Source organism: Phaethon aethereus (assembly GCF_964289735.1).
Source record: "Phaethon aethereus genome assembly, chromosome: 3".
Taxonomy (NCBI): Eukaryota; Metazoa; Chordata; class Aves; order Phaethontiformes; family Phaethontidae; genus Phaethon; species Phaethon aethereus.
In genome coordinates this window covers 119,212,532-119,239,235 of record NC_138576.1, presented here as the reverse complement: position 1 = coordinate 119,239,235, position 26,704 = coordinate 119,212,532, and the positions used below count along the sequence as shown (strand labels likewise).

General features: G+C 38.1%; 1 protein-coding gene across 1 annotated transcript in view; it reads right to left on the bottom strand.

The window, feature by feature from the left end:
• Positions 1-24,384, bottom strand: part of AFTPH (aftiphilin) — a gene marked incomplete at its 5' end in the record, with an annotated part of 35,350 nt that extends 10,966 nt beyond the window's left edge. The window contains 6 exons of the mRNA XM_081997301.1: positions 893-953; positions 7,328-7,450; positions 9,796-9,852; positions 10,168-10,294; positions 10,831-10,982; positions 22,615-24,384. Coding sequence (XP_081853427.1) covers positions 893-953; positions 7,328-7,450; positions 9,796-9,852; positions 10,168-10,294; positions 10,831-10,982; positions 22,615-24,384 — 2,290 coding nt within the window. The remainder of the gene's footprint in view (positions 1-892; positions 954-7,327; positions 7,451-9,795; positions 9,853-10,167; positions 10,295-10,830; positions 10,983-22,614) is intronic.
• Positions 24,385-26,704: the final 2,320 nt, after the last annotated feature.

Below are 26,704 nucleotides of genomic sequence, written 5' to 3'. Positions count from 1 at the left end.
CTCTTACATCCCACATGTTCTGAAACAACACCGTGAGGCAACACCAGTGCAGTAAGAGATGCACTTTATTTCAGCCTGCTTTTGAACAACTTGTGTCCTGAATTAATTGCTGTTAGCAGGCTCCTCATAAAGGTATCAGTTTCTTTACAGGTTTCTAGTCTGTCAATCAAACAAGTTTCCAAAACTTGTTTTATTTCCTTTGCATGCACTTACATTTCTGAGACTGGAGGTGATGGCACAACTCACTTTGCTATTAAAATAGACATAGGTGAAGGGTCTTTCATGTGGTAACGATATACACTTACAGATACAAATAAGTTTGTAGTGTAAGCAAAAGTGATAACAGATGAAGTCACATTTTGAAATATAAAATTATCTGTAAATTTGAAAACTTTCAGCTCAAGAAGTGTATCTTTTGCAAACAGTTTATGGTTAAAATATTGTGCTTTGAAGTAGCCACTATACACAAGTTTGTCATTCAAAGGATGTGTAAAGAGATAGTTTACTGGTGAAAAATACTTTTAACAAGTAAAACTTGTCAATCTAAAATGCTCATTTGTTCAGAGTTTCATTATAATCTGCAGTTGTGTATATAATGAAGTGTTAATATTGCCACTGTGTCACTAGCATATGGCAGGAATCTAAAATAATAAACAACTTAGTATTTTTCAGACTACATAATACTTCAGGGGCACAGTTAATCAGAAAGAAAGCCTGAATTTCCAAAGTTAGGAGTAAGAAATAAATACTATATATATTTTTTTATAGATATATATGTGTGTGTGTGTGTATATATTTAAAAAATAAATAAATCAGCAGATAGATGTTTGTCTGAACTTTGTAGCTTTCTTATCTCTAGCTCTGGTGCTAGAGGCTCTACGGAGAGACGTACCATCTAAAGGGTTAGTAAGGCCACTGCTACTCCAGTCAAACTGGACAGGTGGTAGAGATTCCTAGAGTTGAAAAGTCAGAAATCAGATTTTATAGTCAGTTCAGGTTACAACAATGCAAAGCAGTTCAAACAACAGATTCTTTAGCATCTAAATACTAAAAAGACAACTAAATGAGCAAGCCCCAACTTTTGGGAGGTGTGTATTTTCATAATATGCACTAAAAATTCAAACTAGATTTGTTCTACCACAGGAAGTCTCATTAAATTCTGAACAGTACAGATTAGGTAGCTTCTAACTCAAACAGGATTTGCAAATTAACTAAAACATACCAATTGGATAAAAAAACCTTAAGGCATAGTTGAAAGTTAAACTACTATTACTCTCATGGAAGATGAGGCATTTTGCATAAAAAGTTATGTATACATAGTTATAGGGCAAATTGAGAATAGGATTATTAGTGAAAGCTGTCTGTACATCCATGCTTTGTCCTGATTATATATAAAAATCAGTTATTAACCATCAAAGAGCCCATCATTCTTGTGGTTTGTTTTGCTTTTAGGAGACATAATCGCTACATGTGAGGGACAATCTATCAACACCCTCTTCACTCCACTCCCTTTAAAAAATAATCCTGTGACTTCTTACCCTTTAACAATTAACTTATTCCAATATATAAACAAACCATAGGTAACAATGCTTGAATAAGAGGAGCATGGAAACGTTGACTCCTTCTGGGAGCCCATCCTTGCTGCCTTTTCATTTCCTCTTAATATGTCTTTTGCACACAGACAGGTAAATCAAGCAAGCAGCAGGGTCCATGCTTTATAGAGAGAGCGTGTTCAGGTGCAATGTAACTTGCAAGTGCTGTCCTTCCGTATCCTCAGGACACAAAGTGATGGGACAGTATCAGAAATGTCTGAAATAGGTTGATCTTTCTACTTCTGTGCATTACGTTTCTGCTCTCTCCCCAGTGAAGTCAATTATCAAGAAGCACAGGGAAAGGATGTGCCTTCAGCTTCTAACAGAGCAATCACACTTCTGGAAGAAAAGCAGCGGAAGTTCTCTGCAGCTTTATTCAAAATGCATCACTAGTTGTCAAGCTTCCAGTGGCCAAGACATACCTTGTCTTTGCTTTTGTAGAAAGTCAGACTTCAATTTTTTTGTTTTAGAACTTTCAACTATCCAACACTGAAGAAATATGCAGATTCATAAATCAAGACTGTAGCAACCTTTGTACAATTAAGCTAACTGTAAGAGGCTTCTGCTAGGTGATAGATGTTTACAGAAAGAAAAATGAAGGGAGATGGAGACTTCTGTATTTCCTTATAGTAAATGCCTTGCCTAGAAAAATCTTTCCTACCTAATGACTTGGAAATATTTCCAATACTGAGCACAACTAGAACAGTATTCACTCCATGGAGCTTAAGGAGCTGATGCTACACTTTTTACTTTGGTAATGAAATTACTGGCATTGAAATGATTTGCATGGAAGCACAATGTTAACAGTGTGGAAGCTACACCCGATGAAGTAATGATCGCTATCATCAGTAGCTTGTTTAAAGTTTGTCACATCTAAATATATATTAACATTAAAAAAGATTTGTAAACAAAAAAAAAAAAAAAAAAAGAGGCCAGTATGACAATGCAGTAGCTTTCTGCCCTGAGGAAAATAACTCAAATTGAAACAAAGTACCTTCTAACCAACTCTCACTTACTGAGGAAAATGCCCACAACGTTTTGTGTCAAAAGACTGAATCAGGACTGATGAGTGTGACAGAATCACACGGAAAAGGTGATACCAATGGCTGGGTAAGCTTTTCCCTTTAATGACAACTTGATTCTCAGATTTGCCAAGGAGAGGACAAAGGATGCGATGAATTCTTCCTAAAATGGTGTGTGTGTGAATCTGACTCCAAGTCAGTAAGAGTATACTAAGTATATTAGTCTGCTCTGTGCAACGAGGCCATTCTGCTGACTTCAACCACTTGCAGAAGAGAGGGGTGGCAAGTAAATCAGTCCCCATCTGCACAGGATCCTGGTAAGCCCTGCTCTGTGCAACAGCAAAGTGAAAGGAGAGAGCAAAGGCAAAAGACAATTAAACAGAAAGGAAAAGTCTTCTGTTTCTAGTGACTTTGGCTCTAAGAAAACTAACTATACTGGGACACCCGAACACAGCATTGAAATCTCAGACAATGGGAATGTGCCCTGCAGATGGGAATATAGTGTTTTGTCTTTCAGAGATTGCAAGGTTTCTAGACTACTGCATTTACAACCAGTATTTTAATAACATGCTTTAAGGAAAAGCACCCAGTCTAAAAGGATATTGAGAAACAGGGCAAACTGCTCTCACTCCTCCCTCCATCTTAGATTACAGGATACAGTACAGAAATGAAAAAGTATACTCAGCTCTCAGAGTACTACTCTGAATGTTAAGGAAGTGAGAAAGAGGACACTAAAAGGCCTGCTGGTTTTACTGCATCGTATTTCACTTTGATAAAAGTGAGAGATGTTTTCACACAGTAATTTTAGAATGGTATTATATAAAAGCTTTTATAATCTAAAGCAGTAAAATGTAAATGTTTGTGTCTGTGCCAATAATTACCCAAAGAAAATTAAACAAAGAAAAAAAAAAAGGAATTATTTTGCTGTCTTAAAGCTGGGGGAAAAACAGAAGGGCCTGTAATACAAATATAATATCAAAATTTAGATAGATCCCACAAGTGAGCATCATAAACACTTCAGAAAAAGGTTTATGTGGAAGTAATTAATACATTTTATTGCATATATTAATTGGCAAAATTACAACAGTTCTGAAAATTATTTTTTCTTGGACACCACCTTTAAGCGACCGCCACATCTGACAGAATAGCAAGTTCTGCAATATCTCTTACCTGCAAATCTTTCTCTCTTACTCTGTCAACAAAGCTACATATATTCTTGGATCTTTCTTGTATGTATAACTGGAGAGCAGTTCCATGATGGAGCCTTTGGCTGGTGGCCAATAATATGGTAGTTTGCATCTGTCATTGTTAGAAGTCCTGATGGTCCCTTATGTAATTAAAAGTGTTTTTAAAGACTGTCACCCCATGGGGTTTAATTAAGGTTCAGTCCCTAATAGCCAGCAAGTGCAAGGTACACATTTCTATTATAACCTGATCTCTAATTCAGTACCTTACATGCATGCAGATGTGCCGTAATAAGGCACCCGCAGAAAAGAATTACTGGCAGTTTTCTTCTAGAAAGGTCTGGGTCACTGTAGATTTCTATTCCAATATAAAACTTACTAAGCAAAACTAGGCAGGTAAGAAATCCCAAAGTTATCCTGCATGCTGTGACAAAGCTACCACTAGGCTCTACCAAAGAAACATAGTCCCAAGTAGACAGAAGAGGATGCTTTGAAGGAATATCAAAAGAGCAGAAATATCTAGAGAACTTTTTTGCAAAAAAAGCCAAAGAGTAAAACGTAAATAAACTTTTAAACTATGGTAGCCAGAGAACAGTATCAAATCAAGAGGAAGCAGTCAACATTAACTCCAGACAGCAATCTTTTTAACAAGCACTGGAATATATTTTAATCCCACTTCCTGATGACTTGGCCATGGTGTAGAAGCCCAATATAGCAGATGCTGTAAAGTGGAAGAGAAGGGTACCTATCTCAGGTTTCACAAGCAAAGGTTGCCTGTTTGAGCAGCCACTCTTTCTTACACCTGATGTGCCCTGATAGAGTGTTTTACTTCAGACCTGTGAAGCCTTTGAGACATCATACTTAGATACAGGCAACAGTAATCAGGGGATTATTTCATATTCTGTTTACCGCCTTACAGTTTTGAGCACAGAGAAACAGAGAAATAAGCCCTCCAATTGTCGAGATAAACAACAGATCAAAGAAGAATTTAGACGCTACCTTCAAACATAAAACAGAACAAGTCTACAAAAGTCATCTTTATATAATAAACTAATGTGATAGATCAGTCAGTAACTTAACTTGCTTGAGAGGAGAAATCATAATTTTGAAAACCTTGTCCTTACAGCTTAAACAGCTCATATGGAAATTTGTCCACTGTATTTCCATAGCTTAACCAACCCAGTGAGATCCTCTGCAGGGAAGGAAGCCAAAACACACAGAGTTTATATAATAACTAGGAAAAATTATTACAGCTCATTTGCTGCTTCCCCTCCCTCCTTTTTTTTGATTTCTAATTCTCTCTATTTTACATCTCTGCATGCTTTCCCCTATTCGCCCACAACCAAAAAACTAAGGTGTTTTTACAAACGTTCTTTCCACTCCTATTTTTGCATCATCATAGTCTTTCTTCCAAAATGTTATTCTCTCAGCAGGAAATCATACATGCGCACACACAGACACCGATTTGTATACAAGTGGCATAAATGCCAGGCTTCCAGAGGAAAACTCTTCTCCTTTCCTTAAGGAAAGCATAAGAATCTATTAACTAGAGCCTCTCTTTTCAAGAAAGCCAATATGCTGAAGTTTCTGAATATAAGAAAGGCCAATCATGTCAATTGCCATCTGAAAATGGAGGAATTTAGTAGTTTTACCCAGTTAACGTGTAATTACTTAGTTAAGCTTAAAGATACCTATGTTGTTGTACCTAAATTACCTGTGTTTAGAATAAGAAGTTTCAGGGTCCACTAAAATTGCCTATAATATTTCCATTGCATATTTACCAACGTTTATAGCACAGCTCCTAATGAAATGTTTAACAAAGTTCGAGCACATCATCTTAATACCATTACAATCTTGTATATTCCTAAGAGGCAGTGTGCACAGTGTGAAGTGAAGCTGGATTTTCCCAAAAGCAAACAGAAGCCACCAAATATTAACAGAAGATGAGACCAAGAAAGAAAGAAGGTCTCTGTGGTAGATAATTGATCGTTCATGCCCTTAAACTTTCTGAATGTCACTTAACTCTGGCCTCTTAGCATTCTTAATGGTTAGAGGTCTAACTCATCTCTTTCCCAAAAGGTTATTTTAGTATTTGTATTTTTGGAAAAAATAACCTAGGGCCAGCAGTGCAGACAGACAGCATAGAAGCTTATGTACTTATGGACCACAACTATTGAACTGAGATGGCCTTGTCAAAACAAGCTATAGGAAGGGATTATCAAACTGTGACAAATAATGGGAAATTCTGCTGCAGGAGTACCCAAAAGTACAAATTCATAATTAGCATGGAAAAAAAAATAGGACACTTTGATAAATAGAGGTTCTTATTTTCAGAACTCAGCACTACAACTGCCGAGCAACTGAGAAAACGGCACATGCCAGAAATGCTGCTACGTCAGGATCTTGCAGCTCTCTACACTATGTTTAGTGTATGGTTTCATCTGTTTTCCCCCTTGTAAAAAAAAAAGGGAACTTTGAATGCTGCAGAAAGCCAGTGAAATTCTCCTACTTTTTTTTTCATACATAGAAATCACATAAGTGATTTCTTCGGCTCAGACTGGTTGCAATAATCGTTATTGTTACCTCTTCTAATATCCAGTTCAGCTGCTCAGTTCCACTACAGTATTTGTGAGAAGCAGCAGAGGAAGCATCACCAAACATGTATATTACTATATAAAACAACCTCAGTTCTGAGCCCACTAACATACTGCTATTCCACAATGAAAAAAATTCTCCTCTGATACAAGCTTGACACAGTTAGAGCTCTGCACTATGGCAGAGCACAAGGAAACCACTGTACCCAGAAGTACCTAGTGTTAAGGCTAGGTGTAACACAAGGATAATTCATTTTGGAATGCCTTCAATCAGAAGTCACAAGCACAACAGGTAACAAAAGATGCTAGACTGCTTAAACAAGACCTGCACTAAGGAGGGACACAGCTGACTCTCTGAATATGTGTCGAGTAGCACTGTAGTGACACTGAAAATGAAATGTCTCTGCATATCCCATTAGCTAGTTGCCAGCCACACACTTTGCAACATGCGTGGCATTATAGTGGTTTTCTAACATCATAATATCAAAACAACAACAACAAAACAGAATTAATGGAATTCAAGAGCTCAGTCCTAAACTCCCCTGAACTCATTTTCTATCAGACTCCTACAATAAGCTTCAGAAAAAGCAAAGATGAAAAACATTAGCCAGAGGAAGGACAACTGTAAAGTTACATATAATTTGTCAAAGTAACTGTCCACTGCCTTTTAAAGCAAATTGCAGCTATCATCAGGACTCTTAAATGCTGGCCACCAACTGCTACAGTCTTATCATAGGGACTCCCTTCCAGTCACACATGGAAAGTAGATCCAAGAGCAGGACTTCAGTCTGACACAAGGAACACCTGCCCTTTACATGCAGGTCTCTTTGAACACACCATCTAGGTATTTTAAATATGAAGGTAGAGGCAAGGCATCCCATGGTTTTCCTCATTCTTTCTTTTCCTCTCCTCCCCCTTCTCTCTCTATTTTTTACCTGGAACTGATCAGATGTACATGTGTTCATCTCTGGTGATACAGGAGGCGTCTGTCCTATTGAAGCTATTTTTTCTGCTGCAGATACTGGTTTCAAAGGTTCCTTGGTAGGCTCTAACATACCCTAAATAAAGAAATCAATTAAAAAAAAATCACATGTGCACACAGACACACACATTTTTATACATATTCCAAAAACTGCAGACGCAAAAAAATAGAAAACACACTAGGTAGTACTATCCTCAACTACAGGCTCCGTAGTAACCATGTATCTCTGGGACACTTTCAGTGTGGGGGGCAGAAGGAGATGGGCAGGGGAGAGAATCATCCTGGTTCCTTAGGCCTAAGAAACATTTTAGAGCCAATAACAGAAATCCCAAGTGCTAAGCTGGAGCTTGCTTTCAACTTTCAATTATGTAATTTAAGGTGGAGGAAACAGTTACTTGCTAAAGTAGCACCTTCTCCTCCCACTTGTTTGTAGACTATTCCAGAAATACCAAATGGCCCCTCAGAAAGGTTCAAGTGCATTCATTCCATTTCAACAATTAAGTAATTCAGAAGAAACAAGTCAAATTATCAGTTTGCAGAATTATACCAAACCCAGTAATTATTGACATGGAAATTAATGCACTAAAAAGCATTAAGAAAATAATTAAAACCACACTTTTAATTTTAAATAAACTGTTCAAAGCTAAACAGTGCTATGAAAAAATGTCTGAAATCCCTGGTGTTTCTGAATAAAACTGAGGGTGAGAAAGAGATCTACAGAAAGACCAAAGTTTACACCGAGACATGCAAACCACCTCAGACAATGAGGTATGAGAAAAGAAACCCCCAAATAAAACCATTGCATTTACAACTAGCATATTTTAAAATAATTTCAGGAAGTCAGCCACCAAGATCAGCTGTCCCACAAATGTTTCTACACCATGTTAGAGGAGTTTCAAATTTAACCACCAGTTAAATCAAGTCTTTTGGAAAGCAGAGACATGCATGAAGCAGTGCGGCAACAGAAAGCAGCACGTCACTTTACTTGTACCATCATCTCTATCCAGCTTATTATGTGCACAAGTATATAAAAAAATTTAGGAGATAATTAATCAGCAACAACAATCTGTTTGAAAAAAATAACTCATGTGTTGCATACAAACGTAACCCTGCTCACAAATATGTTACAGGAAGAAAACAGCAATTGGTATGAGACTTTTTATCTCTTTAAATCAGAATACCACGCTTACATCCAGAGAAGCACATGAGCTGACCTTGATGCATCACAAAACAACATCTCTAGAAGCTGACTGTAAAAGTCACTCTACAAAACTAACATACAGATTAAATTGGCTTAATATATATACCAAAGAAAACTGTAATACTTTTACATTTAATTTGTGAATGACCATATAAAAGTGTATGTGTGTTTGTATGCGTATAAATATACGTAGGTTTCCAGAAAAAAAGAACGTATTTATTCTGCTCAGACTAGCAAAAATGGCAAATCTTATCTTCTCAGTGTTTTTACTACTACAGACATTGCAGAGTCTGAAATGCCAAACAAGAATTACAGAATAACAGCTTAAGTGAAAACAGTTGATCCTACTGCACTAGGTTATTTGAGTTTCCTTCCATCTACAGAAATCTAAATTATGCTTGCTATTTTTACCTAGCACTTGGGGCAATACAACAATACTGGCTATACAATGCTTTTTGTACGCATAAATAGCCTAATATGTATATGTAAATCCTTTATTAATATGCCAATAACACTGCAAAGCATTACCATGCATCTCTCTTTACCTAGGGTTATTGAGATACAATCAAATAATTAATAAACAATCTGTCACAGAAACAGTTGCACAAACAGGAATGCTCAAGAGAGCTGAGAAAACATCCTACACATGTTTCATGGAATACTGTAACTATCCAGCAGTTCTTAACTTTCCTTTGAAGCATCCAGTCTTAGTGCCAAGGCTTCCCACAAGTGCCGATGCAAACTGATGTTTTGATTAATTTTGATGTTCCTTTGTCATTTTTGACAACTATGTAATGATCTAGTTTCTTGTGTCAAGTTTTAGTTGGTATTTTTAATCTATACCTTATATTTAATAGTTAAAATTCAAAAAGAACTTCTTATTGCTGCATACACATCAATACACTTCAATTTTTTTCTTTTTTTTTAGAAAAATGCCTCAAACTGAGCTTAGACTAGTTAGCCCACCTTATTAGATAAATAGTTTGCTTTATGAAATGAATAAATCAATACTTTTCTCATTTAAAATAAATTATCTTCTTGCACACATAATGAAAATTGTGTATTTGATGATTCTTTTCTAGCATTTATCCTGATGCCTAAGCCATAACCCTGCTTACAAAAATATCTTTCAGCATACTTTGTGCTTAATGTCATTTAATGTATTTCATTGTATAATGTTGTTGGAACTACAACAAAAAATAACACTAAAAAAAGCTTACCAGTCCTGCTGCATACATGGGTACTATAACAGGCTGTTTCTTGTTGCCTGTAAAGAGCTGATAAAACAACAAAAAAATTTACTTAAGAGTTTCTGTGTCAGTGATGATAATATTCTCGCAATGTTATATAACTTGAATAAGGTTAATATCAAAGAGTAAATATTATGTTAAATATAATGCAATGGTTAAAATTAATGCAACTTTTATTATTAATAGGGCTTATAAAAAGTTGTCAAATGGTCTGTCATGAAAAGCCATGTTCAGTGCAGCTATGAAATTAAGAGACAAGCATTCATAGAAAAAGACTTCCACCTGATTCTACATTTAAAGCAGCTCCATTATCTAGAAAACAAGTTTTATCAACAGACTTACAATATTTCTTGTGTCGATTCCCAGGGAGCACAAAAGCTTTTTGTTGCTGTGGGAGCCACCCCACTGGTATCTCAGTCCATATGCATCATGGATATCCTGCAGCTCTGTCCACACATTCATCAGTTCCCTAAACAACCCATCATAAATCAAGTTATCAACAGGAATAACAGCTTAGCAGCCTTGAATATTTATTCTATTTTTTAATGCAAGTGACTTATTATACATTCCAATTAAAATTACGCCCAAGCACAACACCCAGGGGAACTAAAACTGCAGTGTTCTCAGAACAATTATAGTTCAGGCTTATTATTGGAAAATGATGTCCACAGCAGACAGGACAAGGCCTACTTAGACTTCATCATCACATGAATAAATACAGCAATTTGTATCAAGTGTAACTAATAGGACATATTCTGATTAACTCAGAGATATCACTTAAAAGAAGATGATATGTTGCTGACTAAGTTGATATGCTAAAGTGAAATACTCCTGGTATATGTAGTCACTGAAAACAAGCATTCTGCTAGATAGCTAAATTTACTCAATAGTTTTTCAAAACACTTAAAGCAAACAACTAATTTTGAATTTTTGCTATATGTTTTAAGTTCCCAAAGAAGATATGCTTCTACTTCATTTTAATTTTGTTGTATTGTGACTTCTTACCCAGTATTTGCTAAGTTATCCTCAGTTGTCATCTGCTTTTCACCTGCTTCCAACAAATGATTCAAGGAACTTATTTCTTCTTCAATTTCAAGAACAGGCATGGAAGGAAAACAGACTTCAAATACTCGTTCCAGACGACTTAGCAATGTTGTCTATATCAAAGAGAAAATATTTAAGTCAAGTTTTGTTAACTGCTTTAAAGAAAAGGAGTCCAAAATTATAAAAAAAGTTAAGATGGGAAACACGTAGCTGATACAAAGTTTCACTTACCACAAATTATCTAACTGTCAGAGGATCACAAGACTTTTTATAAGCACCAAATGCAGGCTGCTAGCTACTCAGAAACAGTAAGGATCTTGCCCTTTGCGAAATGAGTTCTTACAGAAGAGTCCTGAACAGTTCTTACTAGAGTTGTTCTTTGTTTATAAATTAGCAGAAAATACGTGCAAGTATTATGCTATACTTACTTAATGTGTTAAAGTCTCCAAATCTACGCATCCTAAGGGTTTTACTGAACATGTTTTTTCAGCAAGCTTAGTATTGAACAACATAATTTCACTTAATGACAATGCACTTCAATCCAAATTTGAGACATAACATTGATTCAGAAGACAGCTTCACTTGTTATAAGACGTATGCAATTAAAGGTCTCACAAAACTTATCCTGATGGCAACATGCTCATGGTGTGGTAACAACTTTGAAAATGATAAAGAAAAACTATTTATAGCCCAAAGACTGCACACTTCCTAAAAAACTGTTAGTATCAATGACTCAGACGTAGGAAAGCTATAATCCCCAGCTTGATTTGCTATGGTTCATGTGACAGTGTAGAAGAGCCAAGACTAAGGCATTTAAACTTACTGTTTATCAAAAAGTATTTGTAGGATTTGTTTTGTACTTCTCCAGACCAAAAAAACAAAGAAGAAAATGAATTACTTAATGCCTTAATTTCTTGCCCCAAAACCTATTTGCCTGTTTTACACATTATAGATTGCTTACATAAATAGGCTTTCCTCCAAGCAATTTCCCTTTCCCCTATTCGTGAGTGAGACAGTTGATGCTGAATGCTGTGATCCTTCAGTGGTTAAAAGCCAACCTTGGGAGTGTTTCTATGCTAGCCAAATACCTTAAAAAAAACCAAGAACTGCAAAAACTTTTATTTCGGCTGCATAAGAAGCCAGCTAGATAGCAGCATGGTTTGCATAACCACAACTTTATCAATGTTACTCGTCTGACCTTCTTTCTGCTGCCTTACATTATAAACTCATACCAAGAATATGTAAGTATAAATCATAGAATAGTTTGGGTTGGAAGGGACCTTTGAAGGTCATCTAGTCCAAGCCCCTGCAATGAGGAGGGATATCTTCAACTAGATCAGGTTGCTCAGAGCCCTGTCCAACCTGACCTTGAATCCTTCCAGGGATGGGGCATCCACCACCTCTCCGGGCAACCTGTGACAGTGTTTCACCACCCTCACTGTGAAAAATTTCTTCCTTAGATCTAGTCTGAATCTACCCCCTCTTAGTTTAAAACCATTACCCCTTGTCCTATCACTACAGGCCCTGCTAAAAAGTCTGTCCCCGTTTTTCTTATAAGCCCCCTTTAAGTACTGAAAGGCTGCAATAAGGTCTCTCCGGAGCCTTCTCTTCTCCAGCCTGAACAACCTCAAACTCTCTCAGCCTGTCCTCACAGCAGAGGTGAGTTCCATCCCTCTGATCATTTTGGTGGCCCTCCTCTGGACCTGCTCCAACAGGTCTGTCTTGTGCTGAGGGCTCCAGAGCTGGACACAGGCCTCACCAGAGTGGAGCAGAGGGGCAGAATCCCCTTCCTCAACCTTCTGGACACACTTCTTTGAATGTGGTCCAGGATACAGTTGGCCTTCTAGGCTGAGAGCGCACATTGCCGGCTCATGTCCAGCTTTTCATCCACCAGTACCCCCGACTCCTTCTTGGCAGGGCTGCTCTCGATCCCGTCATCCCCCCAGCCTGTATTCATACTGGAGGCTGCTCCTACCCAAGTGCAAGACCCTGCACTTGGCCTTGTTGAATCTCATGAGGTTCACACAGGCCCATTCCTCAAGCTGGTCGAGGGCCCTCTGGATGGCATCCCATCCCTCAAGTGTGTCAACCGCACCCCTCAGCTTGGTGTCATCTGCAACCTTGCTGAGGGTGCACTCAATCCCACTGTCTATGTCACTGATGAAGATACTAAACAGTACTGGTCCCAATACAGACCGCTGAGGGACACCACTCATCACTGATCTCCATCTGGACATTGAGCTGTTAACTACTACCCTTCGGATGTGACCATCCACCCATCAAATCCCCATCTCTCCAATTTAGAGACACGGATGTTGTGGGGTACCGTGTCAAAGCTCAGAAGTTTTGCAGGAGGCCTACAGATCTATTCCACGGTTTTGAAAAACTAGGCAGGATTTCCTGTTTGTCAAAGTGGTTGCAACTGTGCCTTGATGTCACCATTACTTCAGCATCCCTTGGCAGAAAGGAAACTTCAGCATCTTAGGGAGGCAGACAGGGTTCTTAAGTTTCACAACACAGCAAATGTTTCTTGCTTTTTTCTCTACCAGTGCCATGATTGTTGCTATTGGGTAGCATAAGGTCTCAGCAACATAAACAGCACATATTGGTACTAATGGTTTCAAGGCATTTTAACTCCACAGCGTGCACTGGGCCTTGGGAAATGGATTTAATATTAAAAAACAAAACAAAAAAAATCACCCTCAAACAACCTCCTGCCCCAACCCCCCCCCCCTTTTTTTTGACAACCATACTATGCTTTCTTATTTTTTAAGTTTTTGCCTTACATTTCTCTCTCTTCTCTCTGTTGTATTTCCATATAGACACAGAATTTCAGCTTTATTATAGCTCTATGAACTGTCTCAGACATCAGATGTACCACTGACATAGAACATATTTTTGCCCCAGTTCAACCCATTAAAAACAGGTAACTGGCAAGCTCTTAACATTTATTAAAAAGTACCAATTGAAAGGCATGCTCATAAAAATGAAATTAAAGCCTTTTTTAATGTACTCATTTTTTACCAGAAACACCTGTATCTCTCTTCTTGCTAGAGGAAGGAGACACAAGCCTGGCACAAAAGCAGGACTTCTGTCTTTCTAGTTTGGAGTTCTTCAGCAGCCACCTTTCCAATGCTCTGCTGCACCACACACAGGGCAGCGTCCAGCAACTCCAACACCTGCTTTTCTACTGGGGAAATGGAAAAGAAACTGAGTAGGTGAAAGTCCCATGAGCATCCCACAGTGTGTGCTAGTATAGCTATGCCAGCAGAGCCCTCCTGTGGAGATGCAGCATATTCCAGCAGCAATGCTGAATTTACAAATATAAACCTCAGACAGAGGTTTTTGGTTACAACTGAAATGATTTAAGGTTCAGAGAAGCAAGGCAGGTAGGTGGAAGTTACATATTTTAATTAGACCAACCAATACAGTTGGGACCAACCTTTATGCACCAGAATATCTGCTTCACAATTGTAATAATTGTCTACAACATTTCTCATTTGAATTTTTACCTAAAAATTTGCCTCGTCTCAGAATTCTCTCAATTAAGCAAAGCACTGACCATGTACATCAGCAAACATAGTACACGAAACATAACAGAGGCAAACACCATGTTATCAGAGTATCTTGATTCTGTATTGGAGTCAGGATGATGTGTTGGGAACTGGGTACCAAGTCTGTTCACTCGATTGTCCCTATTCAGCTGCCAACTGCAAAAAGCAGGAAAACGAACTTGCTTAGAACATCAGCCCTTCAGTTTTGCTACCTGTGAAATAAATGTCTGACAGGTTCATTTATTTGCAAAGCATGTAATGTCAAAATGCCATAATTATCATACTATCAAAGAATCTGAATTACACAGAATACCGGACTCACACTTTTTTTTTCTTTTCCTCTTCATTACCTCACTGGTATCTTCTGACCATAGAGTCATGTTCCACAGTATCTAATTTTCCTTTTAATCATCTCTTAATGCCCAATCATTTTGGCCATACAGTAAGTCACAATACTTGTCATATTACTTGTAGGCTGTTTTGTATTTGTTGACCAGAACTAAGACACTAATTTACATTTTTAGGAAGTAAAACTAAACAGTATTCCAGGTTCTACCCTAACGTTTCAGCATATAAAACCATGCTCTACTTAAGTTTTAAAACTTAACTTCGCCTACAATATATCACTTGCCCTTATCTTACATGAACAGGTGATACTTATTTCTGTAATACAGCAGGAATACATATCTCCAGTGAAAAGGAAGAGGCAGACAAAAGGCACTGGATCATGAAAACAGCAAGGCATCATGTTTCTTGAAAAGGATCAACATTTGAGAGCATGCTAGTGACTAAGAATATGCTCACTCAGGCAATGAAAGAATTAACAGAAAGTCTCTAAGAACCAAGCAGCATCTCAGTTAGCATCCAATTTAAAATTTGAGCTTAAGAATTGTGCCAAAATTTCAGGAACAGTTTAATTATAGCATTCTTTACACTTCCTTTCATCTTTTCTAAATTCCCAGAAATGCTTAGCCCTTATTTATATATGATAGAGAAGAACGGTTTCCATAGCAAACCAGAGTAATTAATTCTCTGTGTGCAAACGGACACAGCGATGAGCGTACAAACGCGCATCTCCCAGGCAGTGGCAATGCCCCTAAAGGAAGCAGCTGAACTTGTTCTTCTAATTGGTAATGAAATCCTATGGTCACATCTCCCAGGTATAAAGGGCATTACTAAGATTTTTAAAATCAGTGTAGATGCCCATCTGTTAGAAACCTTAATCTATTGTTTGTACAAAACAGACTGTAAGAAAATGTTACATCCATCACACACAGTAGTGTCATGTCTTTCAGGGTGAAAAATCCTGGGGAAATAAAAAAGGCACAAAAGAAAACAAGAACTTTTCTCCACTTTTCATGTCACTAAAAATATTTGACAACTGAGTGTTCTAAACTGCCATTTAAGAGTAATTTTTAAAAGGCACTTACTGAAGATGTGAAAGGAAGCTACAGCTGCCATTCTAAATAAAGATTAACAGTGAATCTCCAATCAGTGACAAACTCAAAGCCCCATAGTTTATGGGAAAGCATAAAGTTTTTGATAAACACTTAAGATACACGGCAATCATCACCTGAAACAACAAAAATATCAGAGATGTAACAGACTTTCAAGTGAGAATGATAACCACTGGATTAGAATTTATCTCCTTGGCTGTTTAAATGGAGGGCAAGATCTAGCCCTCAGAGCTGAAAAGCCAAAGTACTTTCTTTGCAGAATTTGTTTTTCTCCTCCACCAGGAGACTATAGAATCAATGAACTCTTTCAACACAGCAGATCTATGCTGCCCATCCAGCACACTAAATCCTCTCCAGCTGTCTCCACATGAATTCAACAGGTGACAGGTCACTGCCTCTCTTCAGAGCTATGAAAAGGAGATATTAAAACTTGCCATAAAGACAACATACTTGGGCTACACTACAGAAATAGTTGATAAGAATTGAAGTTTTCACTCTATGACTGCTGTAAAGCTTCTCTGGGTCAAGTTTCAGGTAACTCTGTGTGCAATGGGGGGGAAAAAAAAAAGACTTCTTGCTTCTCTCCACAGTCCCAATCACACATGAGCTGCCGAGCAGACACACAAGCTCATGCAGTGAGCTTCTCCTCATGCTGGAAGCTCAAGAGTGGAGTGGCACTTCGTCCCTCCTTCCTCCCCACTTTCCATTGCAGGGGCCAGCCCCATTCCTCAACACAATCCCTCATTTCCCCCATCCCACTCTCACTTACAGGCTCAGCATCTCTGCTCTGGCAGCCTTCAGAGGCTTAAGAAGGGAGAGAGTCAAAAGCAGAGGTCACCTTCAGCCCCCCTTTTTCCTGCTACCAGGAAAAGAGGCTATGAAGGAAGCAGCACTCAAGCTCTGGGCTGCTTGCATCTATTGAACACAAAACTAGAAGACCTAAGTGTAAATAAAACCAGTGTAACAGTTAAATTATTGAGAATATTTAGATATTCAAGTCTTATCCGACAGAAAAACATAAGGAAGGAGACAGAAGTGAGCATATGAAGGATCCAAGATGCTAAATGTATAATTTAGGAAAGGAATAAAGTCCATATGGACATGATCGGCTTCTAGTTAGAATTCAGAAGCTGAGTGAAGGCTCTCAAAAACCAGCAGAACAAAGCTCAGTGGATAGAAGCCAAGAAATGAAACTGATTAACCAGACAGATTTTATTTATTTCAAATCATGAACCCACTGCTCTGGACAGTGCCTAACACAGGTATTTATGACCATTTTAACAAAATAAAGCAGAGGTTAAATGAGAAACTCCCTTGGCTGCGTTTTCTAACAACCAAACCATATTTTCCAGCCACACCTTCGCCTGTGTGAAGCTAAGTCAGCATATGCTCCTGTACCTTCACCACACGTGGGGGTTTGGTTCTTTTTCATTTGTTGTTTCTTTAAGAACTAGACTACATTACCATGCAGTTAATATAGATGAGCTGAGAAACTGATTTCAATGGACACAACTCACCATGCGGAACACACTAATCAACTTCAGTGGGTCTCAAAAATCTTTTGTGCTCAAGCATGAAGAAACAAATCTGAACAGTTAACTTAATGCACACAAACAAATCACTAAGTTACTAGTTAAATGTGGGCAGTTTTTCCTTTGGAAAGGTTTATGGGCTGCTTAAACCAAGAATCAGTTTACCTTCTGCATAGCAACAATTTATTTCTTTCTCTGCTGTGCAGGCTCTGCTTAGCAAACAGAGCACCTTCCCAGAAGCAATGGGGGAAGAGCTGAAGGCAGAAAACCTCACAAGTAAAGAGGAGAAGCAAAGCTTACAAAGACACTAGTTTAACTGCTCATGATCCAAATATGATGGCTTCCCCTGCCCGCCCCAAGCAGTTACATTTAAGATGGTGACATAAATTTCTTGGGGGTAAAAAAGTGAATTGTTTCATTTTTATTCCTGCAGGTAATTTTTAAAGGAAACATTGGTCCTAAACTGAGATTTACAAGCCAGCAAGAGGATGCTATGTAGTTATGCAAAAAACTATGATGCCACAAGAGCTAAAAGCCCTCACTAATGAGAAATGAAGAGTAAAAATTTCTAGAGTAATTTAAAGTCTGTCATGTAATTATTACCAAGTGGTGTTGTACTAACTTTTCAGTCAGGCTCTGTGAAGAAGTACAGTAGACAAAACTTATGTGTACAAAATGGAAAATAATTTTGTTCTGTGATATATAAACAGAAATACTAAAACAACCCCCTCCCAAACTATTCTATAAGAACCCCTTAACCAGCCTGTTCTGAAATACAGCAATTATGGGCTACTTTTAATGGTCTGTTTAATATTCTTATTTGGCTGCACATACTTAAAAGCTGTGCTATGGACTTGAAAAAAAAAAAAACCCACACCTTTCCAGACAGATATATTTACACTGCAAGTTATTACCCAACTGTCTGAACTTAATTTAGCCAACACTATCTTAATTTATCTTAGTGAACTGGGAGGCTGAAGTCTTTATGGTCATAATTACTTTTTTCCAAGGGCATGACTTCATTCATTGCCCAAGACAAAGTACTCTTAAGTGTCAGGGATCCAGGGTTTTCTTTGTCTTGATGCATACTTGTGGCTTAGTAACTACACATCACCCAAACTGTCTGATTAACCTGAAGAGGTGCAGTCTGCAAGTACAGGCCTTCTAATAAGCAGAGGATCTTAAAACCCACTTGGAGGGCTGTTCAGGTTTCCCTTCCTCCCTTGCCAGGTTTTGTCAACTCTCATCTAAATCAAGTAAGAGTTTTGGCCTTCCAACCAAGCCACTGCTCATCTCCTCCTCCTCTAGAGATGCCAATACTCCTTGAACACAGCTATGCACTGCCATATTACCCACCCACAAGATTACCACAGGTAATAGGCAAAGCACAAGAGCAGTCAAGTCCTATATACATTCTTAATGCACAATACAGCAGAGTAACCCCCTCAGCTGACTAATGTTCAACACTATCTCATGGAAAAAGCTGTGCTCTGAGCTATATTCCTTACAAGCATAACTTAATAGCATGCTGTGGCCACATAAGGGGATTAATGCACATGGTACAGTGCAGGTTTGCTCAAAACTTCTTAGATCAACCAGTTCACCCACCACTATATCCTAAATCAGTTTTAGTGAACACAAAGGGACATCTATATCTAACGCAAACCTGCAGCTATACTGAAACCAACTATTACATATTTTTCAGCTGAAGACAGACATGAAATGATTAAGTTATATGATAGTATTAATATGGGTTTCAAGTAACAGTTTGTGTACCTGTGTCCATCTGGCTTTGAAACTGGAACATCTTCTAAGGGATTACAAATTCTTTCAGTAAATTTACCTGAATATTATATACCATGCCCTTTTTCTTCTACCCTCCACCCAACACTGCTGAAAAGAAGAGGTCACCATGTTACAAATCTTACGATTCAGTGTGCAGGATTCAGAGAGCCTAAGACCAAAGGCAAAGGAGAAAAGACATAAATATCTTTTTGCCACTACATGTCACTATATAAGATCGTTTTTTTGACTTTTCCCCCCTTACTACTTTTATATTCTGTATTTTTTAAGAAAAACTGGATTAATTGGTTGAATTCAAGCAAAGTGTCACTTTTAATTAAACATTATACCAAATCCACAATCTTTAAAACAGTTTGCCTGACATATACCTTACAATCAAGGCCACGTGCAGAAAGCACAAAATTTTGCTGCCACCTCCACATCCAGAATACACAGACTAAGCAAACAGAAAGGAAAACATACAGAGACCATTGGCAAGAGAACTTGAACTACTGGTAAATAACGTTCTTTTCATGCTGCATTCTGGATGGATGAATATTGCCATACACATCATTTCCACATTTAAACAGTAATGCTGCTGGCTAACTATACAAAAGCAGAAAGCTGTAACGAATTACATTAGGGTTATTTTGTTTATACACTATTCAAAATTATTTCACCACCACATTATGGTGTCTCTCCTAGCCTCAACATTACAGATCAAGTGTATACAGTATCTTCTAAATGATCCCAGTTCACCTTTAGCCTATGCTGTGGTCTCAATTTTCACATCTGAAGTGTCTAAAATGTAGTACTTCTCTCTTGCACAGCCTGCTCCCCTTAAGTTGCTACAGCAAGTGCTTTTTAGGTCTGCCAGCAATACATTGATGCAAGTGATTTACTTCTCCCTAGCCTTCTTTGGTTAGGGTAATAAAAACCCTTTGTTCGCTTACCTCTCCCTAGCTTTATTTTGCATGCAAGTGTTTCTGCTTTTGCCTCCAACAGCTCCAGAACTCCACTTCAATACATGGGAAACAGAAGATCGGCAAGTACTTTAAAATGTTACATTCTGTGGTTTGACTTCGGTGATATCCTCTTAAGCAAAAGGAAGCCGACCAAAATCTGAGATTAATTTTACTAAGATTCTGCACTCAAAGTACTGGGACTGTCTGCTGGCTGACATTGACTCAGCTTATCTCAGTATTTCTAATTGCAACTTACTAAACTGTGGCTCAATGGATTAAAAACAATTACTACTTAATCTTAAAACAAAGCATTTTTTTCTAAATATAAAAAGGTTTCAATAGATCCTTCAAAAACTTAAAGCGCTTACAAAATACAAAGTAAGTTTTGAAAACGTGTAACTATTGTTTTAAGAGTTAACTGGGGAAAAAAAAATAATGTAGCAGTCATTACAAGGCTAAGGAAACTATTGCAACAGAGAAAACATATCCAGCTCAATTTCCTCTAGAGCTTATTTGTGTAAAACATTCTTTGGGTTGTACTTCCTCATTGGCAGAGGAGGCAGAACATCAGGTTATATCCAAGCAGTCACAACTGGCTGTAGTATAAAGAGAAGGAATGGAAAAAAATATTTGGAGTCTTAAAACCTGCTTTACAATCTAACCAAACTACTGTATGACTTCATGACAGATCACTGAAGAACTTCCACTGTAACTTGGCTTTTACCTTTTGTTAAAGCAGACTTGGGGAGGGAAAAAAAATTACAGAACCTCTGTAGGTTCTGCTTTTATAAACATCTACATTCAGAAGTGTTTTCTATTGAAATTCCATCATAAAATTACTGAAAATTCAAGTAAAAGTAAAAGTTTTAAACCTTCAGACTATACCTTAATAGCAAGATTACCTAGAAAAACAGATGATTTACTAGAATCCTCTCCCCATCCCATTTCTTTGTCAGATTCTGGACAGTCTTTCAAGTGGCAACAGGAACAATTCAGATTAATCGCACTAATGACCTTAACATTCTTCAATTTCACGGGTGAATGACCAACAGAATAGGTAACAATAGATTTGTGCTTTCAACTTGAGAAATGGACGCACACATTCAGATGATGATGAGCAACATTTTGCATAGGCACAAAAATCCACCTGCAGGTTCACATGCAAGACTTTTTTTGGCTCATGAAGCCACTTTGAAATTTGGTGTGTTAGTCACTGCACAAAACAGCAAGAAGGAAGCATCAGGAGCTGAGGCTCACACCCTTTAAACGTGACAAGAAATCAGCGCCAAACCCCCAGAGCTCCATTCCATTTGCTGCAAAGTGCCAGCTGGCACAACCTTCTTCTGAAAAGCCACTTCACCTGCCACAGTAGGAAACGGAAAGAGGCAGGGCTGTCACAAAGCCTATGCAAGGTCCTGACTTACCTCATTTCCTTTTATTGTCAGAGAAGATCCAAACCGTTCAGACATATTACCACTAACACCCTTCATTGTTGGTGTTGCTGCATGCTTCAAAAAGAGCATACTCTAAACTACTCACATGGGATGACATGATGAAAAAGAAGCACTGAAGATTATTTTAAACTCAAATTGTTCTGATTTTTGTAAAACTAAATACTTAGTAAAAAATTATCTATGTATGAACAGGCAGAGATCACAAAGATGACTGGCAAAAAGACTTAAGAAGGAATTAATACATACTTGGCAACTAAGGCAGAAAACCTAGGAGGTGGGGGTAAGAAATAAACCCATCTATTTCACCCTCCCCAAAACCCCTAATTAGAAATAGCAGAACCTTTAAGATATCATCAGTCCTGTACTTGTGATGTTGCTATAACATGGTGCTTCCCACAATTAATGTATAACAAAGACTTATTTTTAAATATCTTAAATGGTTAACTTGCCAGGAGTTGGAATACCAGGGGCAGAACTCTATAGGTCATATTTTATCATGCTCTCTGCTCTAAGCAAATGAGTACAGCTATTTACAAATAGAGTCATCATTTTTAATCAGATTTTGAAAACATGATAGAGAATGGTGATGAAAAATTTTGGGAACCAGTAATCTCAGCTTCCAGTCTCACCACTATTTTATGAAAAGGGAACATCAGTGCCATCACCAAAGGCAGTAAACTATGAAGCAAAGGAAGAACTATCACAGGCTCTGAAATGTTTATGTTTTCCTTTGATCGGTTTATGTAAAGGACCACATATAACTGTCAAAAACAAGTTCCAGTATACCCCACTCATTTTTCTGTGGGAAGAACAGCGCAAGTGATACAAGATGCAAACACAGCATACTATTTCATACCAGGCCATCTCACCCACCAAATTAAATCTCTCCCACAAGACAAACAAGGACTATTCAAACATTTGTTGTACACAGAAGCAGGAACCAGGAAGAGCTGTATGCACAAGAGCAGAACAAGACTGAACAAAGTCAAGAACACCCTTACCTGAACTGAAGGTGCTGGCTCTTGAGATTGCTTACTGGTAGTTCCTTGGAAAGATGCTAAAGCAGAACTGTCAGTCTTGTGTAATACTGGACCATCAATCCTGGCAGATGCATCTGTCCTATGTGACTGCCACAACTCTTTTCTGTGATGAGATTCACCAGCTTGCTCATCTCCAAAGGCAGCCCAAGAACAGCTGTCTTTTTGTTCATCTTCAAAAGCATTCCAGTCTGTAGCCTGGTTACAACCTGCTGAACTGAAGTCTGCAAAGTCATCAGAGTCCTGAAAAGCAACACTCTCATCTTGAGGTTTTGGCACCGAATCAAAGTCTCCAAATTCACTATCATCACCATTTTCTACCTCAGTAGTATGCTGGAAGTCTAAGCCAGAAGTGTTACTGGTAGTATCACATTCTAAAGTGTCAGCAGTCTGATTTAGTTCAGCTTGATCCAACCTTGCTGGCTGCTGAGAAACAGTACTCGTGTCCCTGAATTCACCAAATTCATCATTACGTTCGCTAATCTGTGCGGGCTGTTTGGAAGTTCCTTCTAGATCTAAAGCATTTATCGACTCTTGAGCATTAATGAAGGTGGGAGATGCACTGCTGACTGAACCAAAATCACCAAAATCATCATCATGTGTGTCACTGCAAGCTACAACTTCAGTACTACTTCCGCCATTCTTAAGATCTTCAGAATGACACAATTTTTCTCCTGCAAGATCACAGCTTAGGCTTTGGGTCTTATCAAGCTTGATGTCCTCTGTTTCTGAAGAGTCATCAGGCCTAGTAAAATCTTTGCCATTCTCCGTGCCATGTTGTCTTCTCCCACTGTGTTCTCCATTTTCAGTAGTGCATATTGAACTTCCAGTTGTTTGAGATGTACTAGAAACTGTAAATTTATTTTCTTCCAGTGCTGAGGGACCCTGTTCAAAACTAATTTCTGAAATGCAAACCTCTTCTTCGATACGAGTTACTCTGTTTATTCTGTTCTTCTCCTGAATGCTCAGAAAGTCTCTTTCATCAAGAACACTGCATATTGTAGGTCCTGTTCCTTCTAAATGGATGGTTTTTTTGTTTGAGAATGTAGCAAAATCTGCAAAGTCTTCACCTGAGCTAGGCATTGAGTTCAATTTTTGCTCAGTACTATGGGTGCTAACAGTTTTAAGTCCCTTTGAGTCACTGATACCGTCTAGTTCTTCTGTTCCCTGAGGATTTACAGGGTCCAATGCTGCAAATCCATTTGTTAGAATTTCTAGACATGGAATTTTCTCACCATTACAAGCATCTATTTGCTCATCCTGGCTCTCAACTGCTATACCAGTTTTAACAACACGAGAAGAAAAACCCTCCAATTTCCCAGTGTTGTCTCTTTGTTCCCCTTTTTTGTTTACATCTCCTAAAGCAGTACCTGAACTTCTAAACTTAGATTTTTCTTTGCTGGTACTAGTAGCTGACATATCAGAAAGTTCCTTAGTAAAAGTAGGAAGCTCTGCAATGCAGTCTTTATCTTTAACATTTTTAACAGATGTGAAAGTTGCAATGCTAGCTACATTGTCAGAATAATCATGAAGTGGGATGAAATGATTTGTGGGCATAAACTCTTCCTTTGTATGACCGTAGTCCGGTGTATCAAAATCAGCAAAAGCTACACCAGCAGTGCTTACACCAGAAAATCCTCCAAATTCTCCAAATTCATCTTCATCATCATCATCAGCTCCATTGTCTAGTGGTGGAGGGGATGAGGAGTACATTCGAATAATATCTGGTTCCATTGTTTAGTTCCACTTCAAAGTTAATGTATTTCTATAATAGGGAAAAAAAGAAGTCTATTAGAAATTGGTTAGCTTTTGCCACCTCTTATTTTTTACTTCTACTGTTTCATGCTTTATTTTTAAAGTGTGCATATAGGTCAATGTCCATATTAGATATGAGAAAGGAACATTCCCCAAACCCATTTTCTAACCAATTCTTTTGTTTTAGAAGTCACAGAGAATCTACTGGGGACAGTTCAAGTCTCTTGCAAACTACTACATGATCATATTCTCAGCAGACAGAACACAAAACACATTTGTCTTGAGCTGTTGTGCAACACACTGACACAACTAAACTCCGTTTTAACCAGTCAGTTCTCTACCTCCCATCACCAACAATTCATAAAATAGCCAACGACCCTGGTCCATCTTTTGCCAGGCTCATTTGTGTGCTCAGCTGACTGTGTGACAGAAGTTAAGACACTTGATGGACTATGCCACAACAGTCATGTAGGTAAGGCACCTTCAGCAGCACCAAAGACTTCAAAAGAGTTTTCCATAAGTTTTGAAACTGAAAGAGTGGAGGAAGGAACTGCTGTTGTAATTGCTAGCTACGATCTCCTGCCCTACTGTTTAAGTTTCTTTCAGGGTTTCTGTTAGGTCTCCCTGTTCTTTGGTTTTCATAACTGTGAGCCAACACGCTGTCTCCACAGCTGCTGCCACCAGCCTGCTTTTGTCTTATGAACTGCCAGTTGGGAAATGCCATTATGGGCACCAGCAAAGCCTACAGCAAAACTTCTTCAAAGCTTATTCCCAAAAGCACAACAGAACAAGATTACCCATAAAATATTTAAACACAAATCAAAGGCTAAAAAGAAAGAAGAAAGTATTCCCATGGCCTAGATAGAAACAGATTAAGGACTCCATCTTAACATTGCAAACCTTTACAATAAAAGCAAAGTATGGATGGAGAATTTTCTTTCCTGAAGAGTGATCTTCATTTTTTTCAATATTGTGTGTAATTCATGAAGCAATAACTGCTACTATTTATTAGATTCACAATTGTACACATCACTTAACTAGTTCATACCTTAGAGGCTTAAAGTGAGTGCTACAACTGAGCTCTTTCCATTTCAAATGACACTTGCCATGTAACACTTGCCAACTGTAACAACATACTAAGCATTATCTGCAGAAAAAGAGTGGAAACAATCTATACATATTAGAAAATATTTGAATTTCTAACCACCAGAGTAAGTGCAGACTTAACAATACTAGTTCTGAAACACAGATAAAACATGATCCTTAACTCCAACGTCTTTAGCAAACAACTTTGTATGTGCACCCAAACGACAGCACACAAAGGATATAACAACCACAAATGAAGCTCTGCAGTTCTCAAGCACAACATACCACAGCACTTGAGCCAAATAACTCTTGATATCTGCCAGGGAAGTCTGGCATCTTTAAGGTGACTAACATACCTACAATTTTTTTTTTTTAAATAAAAGCATATTTTGCAGATATAAAAGAACATCATGCTTATCAGATGAAACCATGAAGTAATTTGTAACATCACATGCAAACTGAAGATGACTGCAAAGGAATTTGTTTAGAATAAAGAGTAAGTTGTCAACAAGCTCCCACATAGGCTTACTCAGCACCAGCTGCTTAACAAGGTATTTGAGAGAAGAGCGTCACTCTTATCTCAGAGGCCTCGACTCTCAAGAGCACTCTCCCTTTTACATCAAGGTCTAGCAATTGCTGTTTCATATCATACGTGAACGTAAAGATCCTTTCCAAGATGTCTGTAAAATACGACTTCGAGTTCCCACTGAGATTACTCCACCCTGTTTACCTTCCAAGCTTCTGGGTTTTTAACCCACTAAATATGATATTAGCGTTCCTTCTTTGTAACTATCAGAGCAGCCATTCCTTCTTTATATCCAGATTTCCAAGATTTACTGCAGTCAACCACCAACGCTAAGATTAAACACCCAATATATCCAGACTACAACTGCTTTCTGAATGTTTTACTGCAGAAGATGACCCATATGCTATATGCAAAGATATGCCCTGGTAGGTAGAAGTGCTGGTTGCTCTTTTATAGAAAAAAGACCAGTTAGGTAGGTATTGGTATGCATTAGCTATGCTCATCTCAAGGTACCGTATCCTGGGGATAGCACTATTTAAGCTAGAGGAGAGTTGGTTAAACAGTGAATGGCACTGAGTGTGGAATTCATGACTCCTGGTGTCATGCATCAGTAGCTCTTTACTAACACATGACATTTAAGAGAAAGCACAAAGAAAATAGATTCAATTGTGATGGAACTCCACCCCC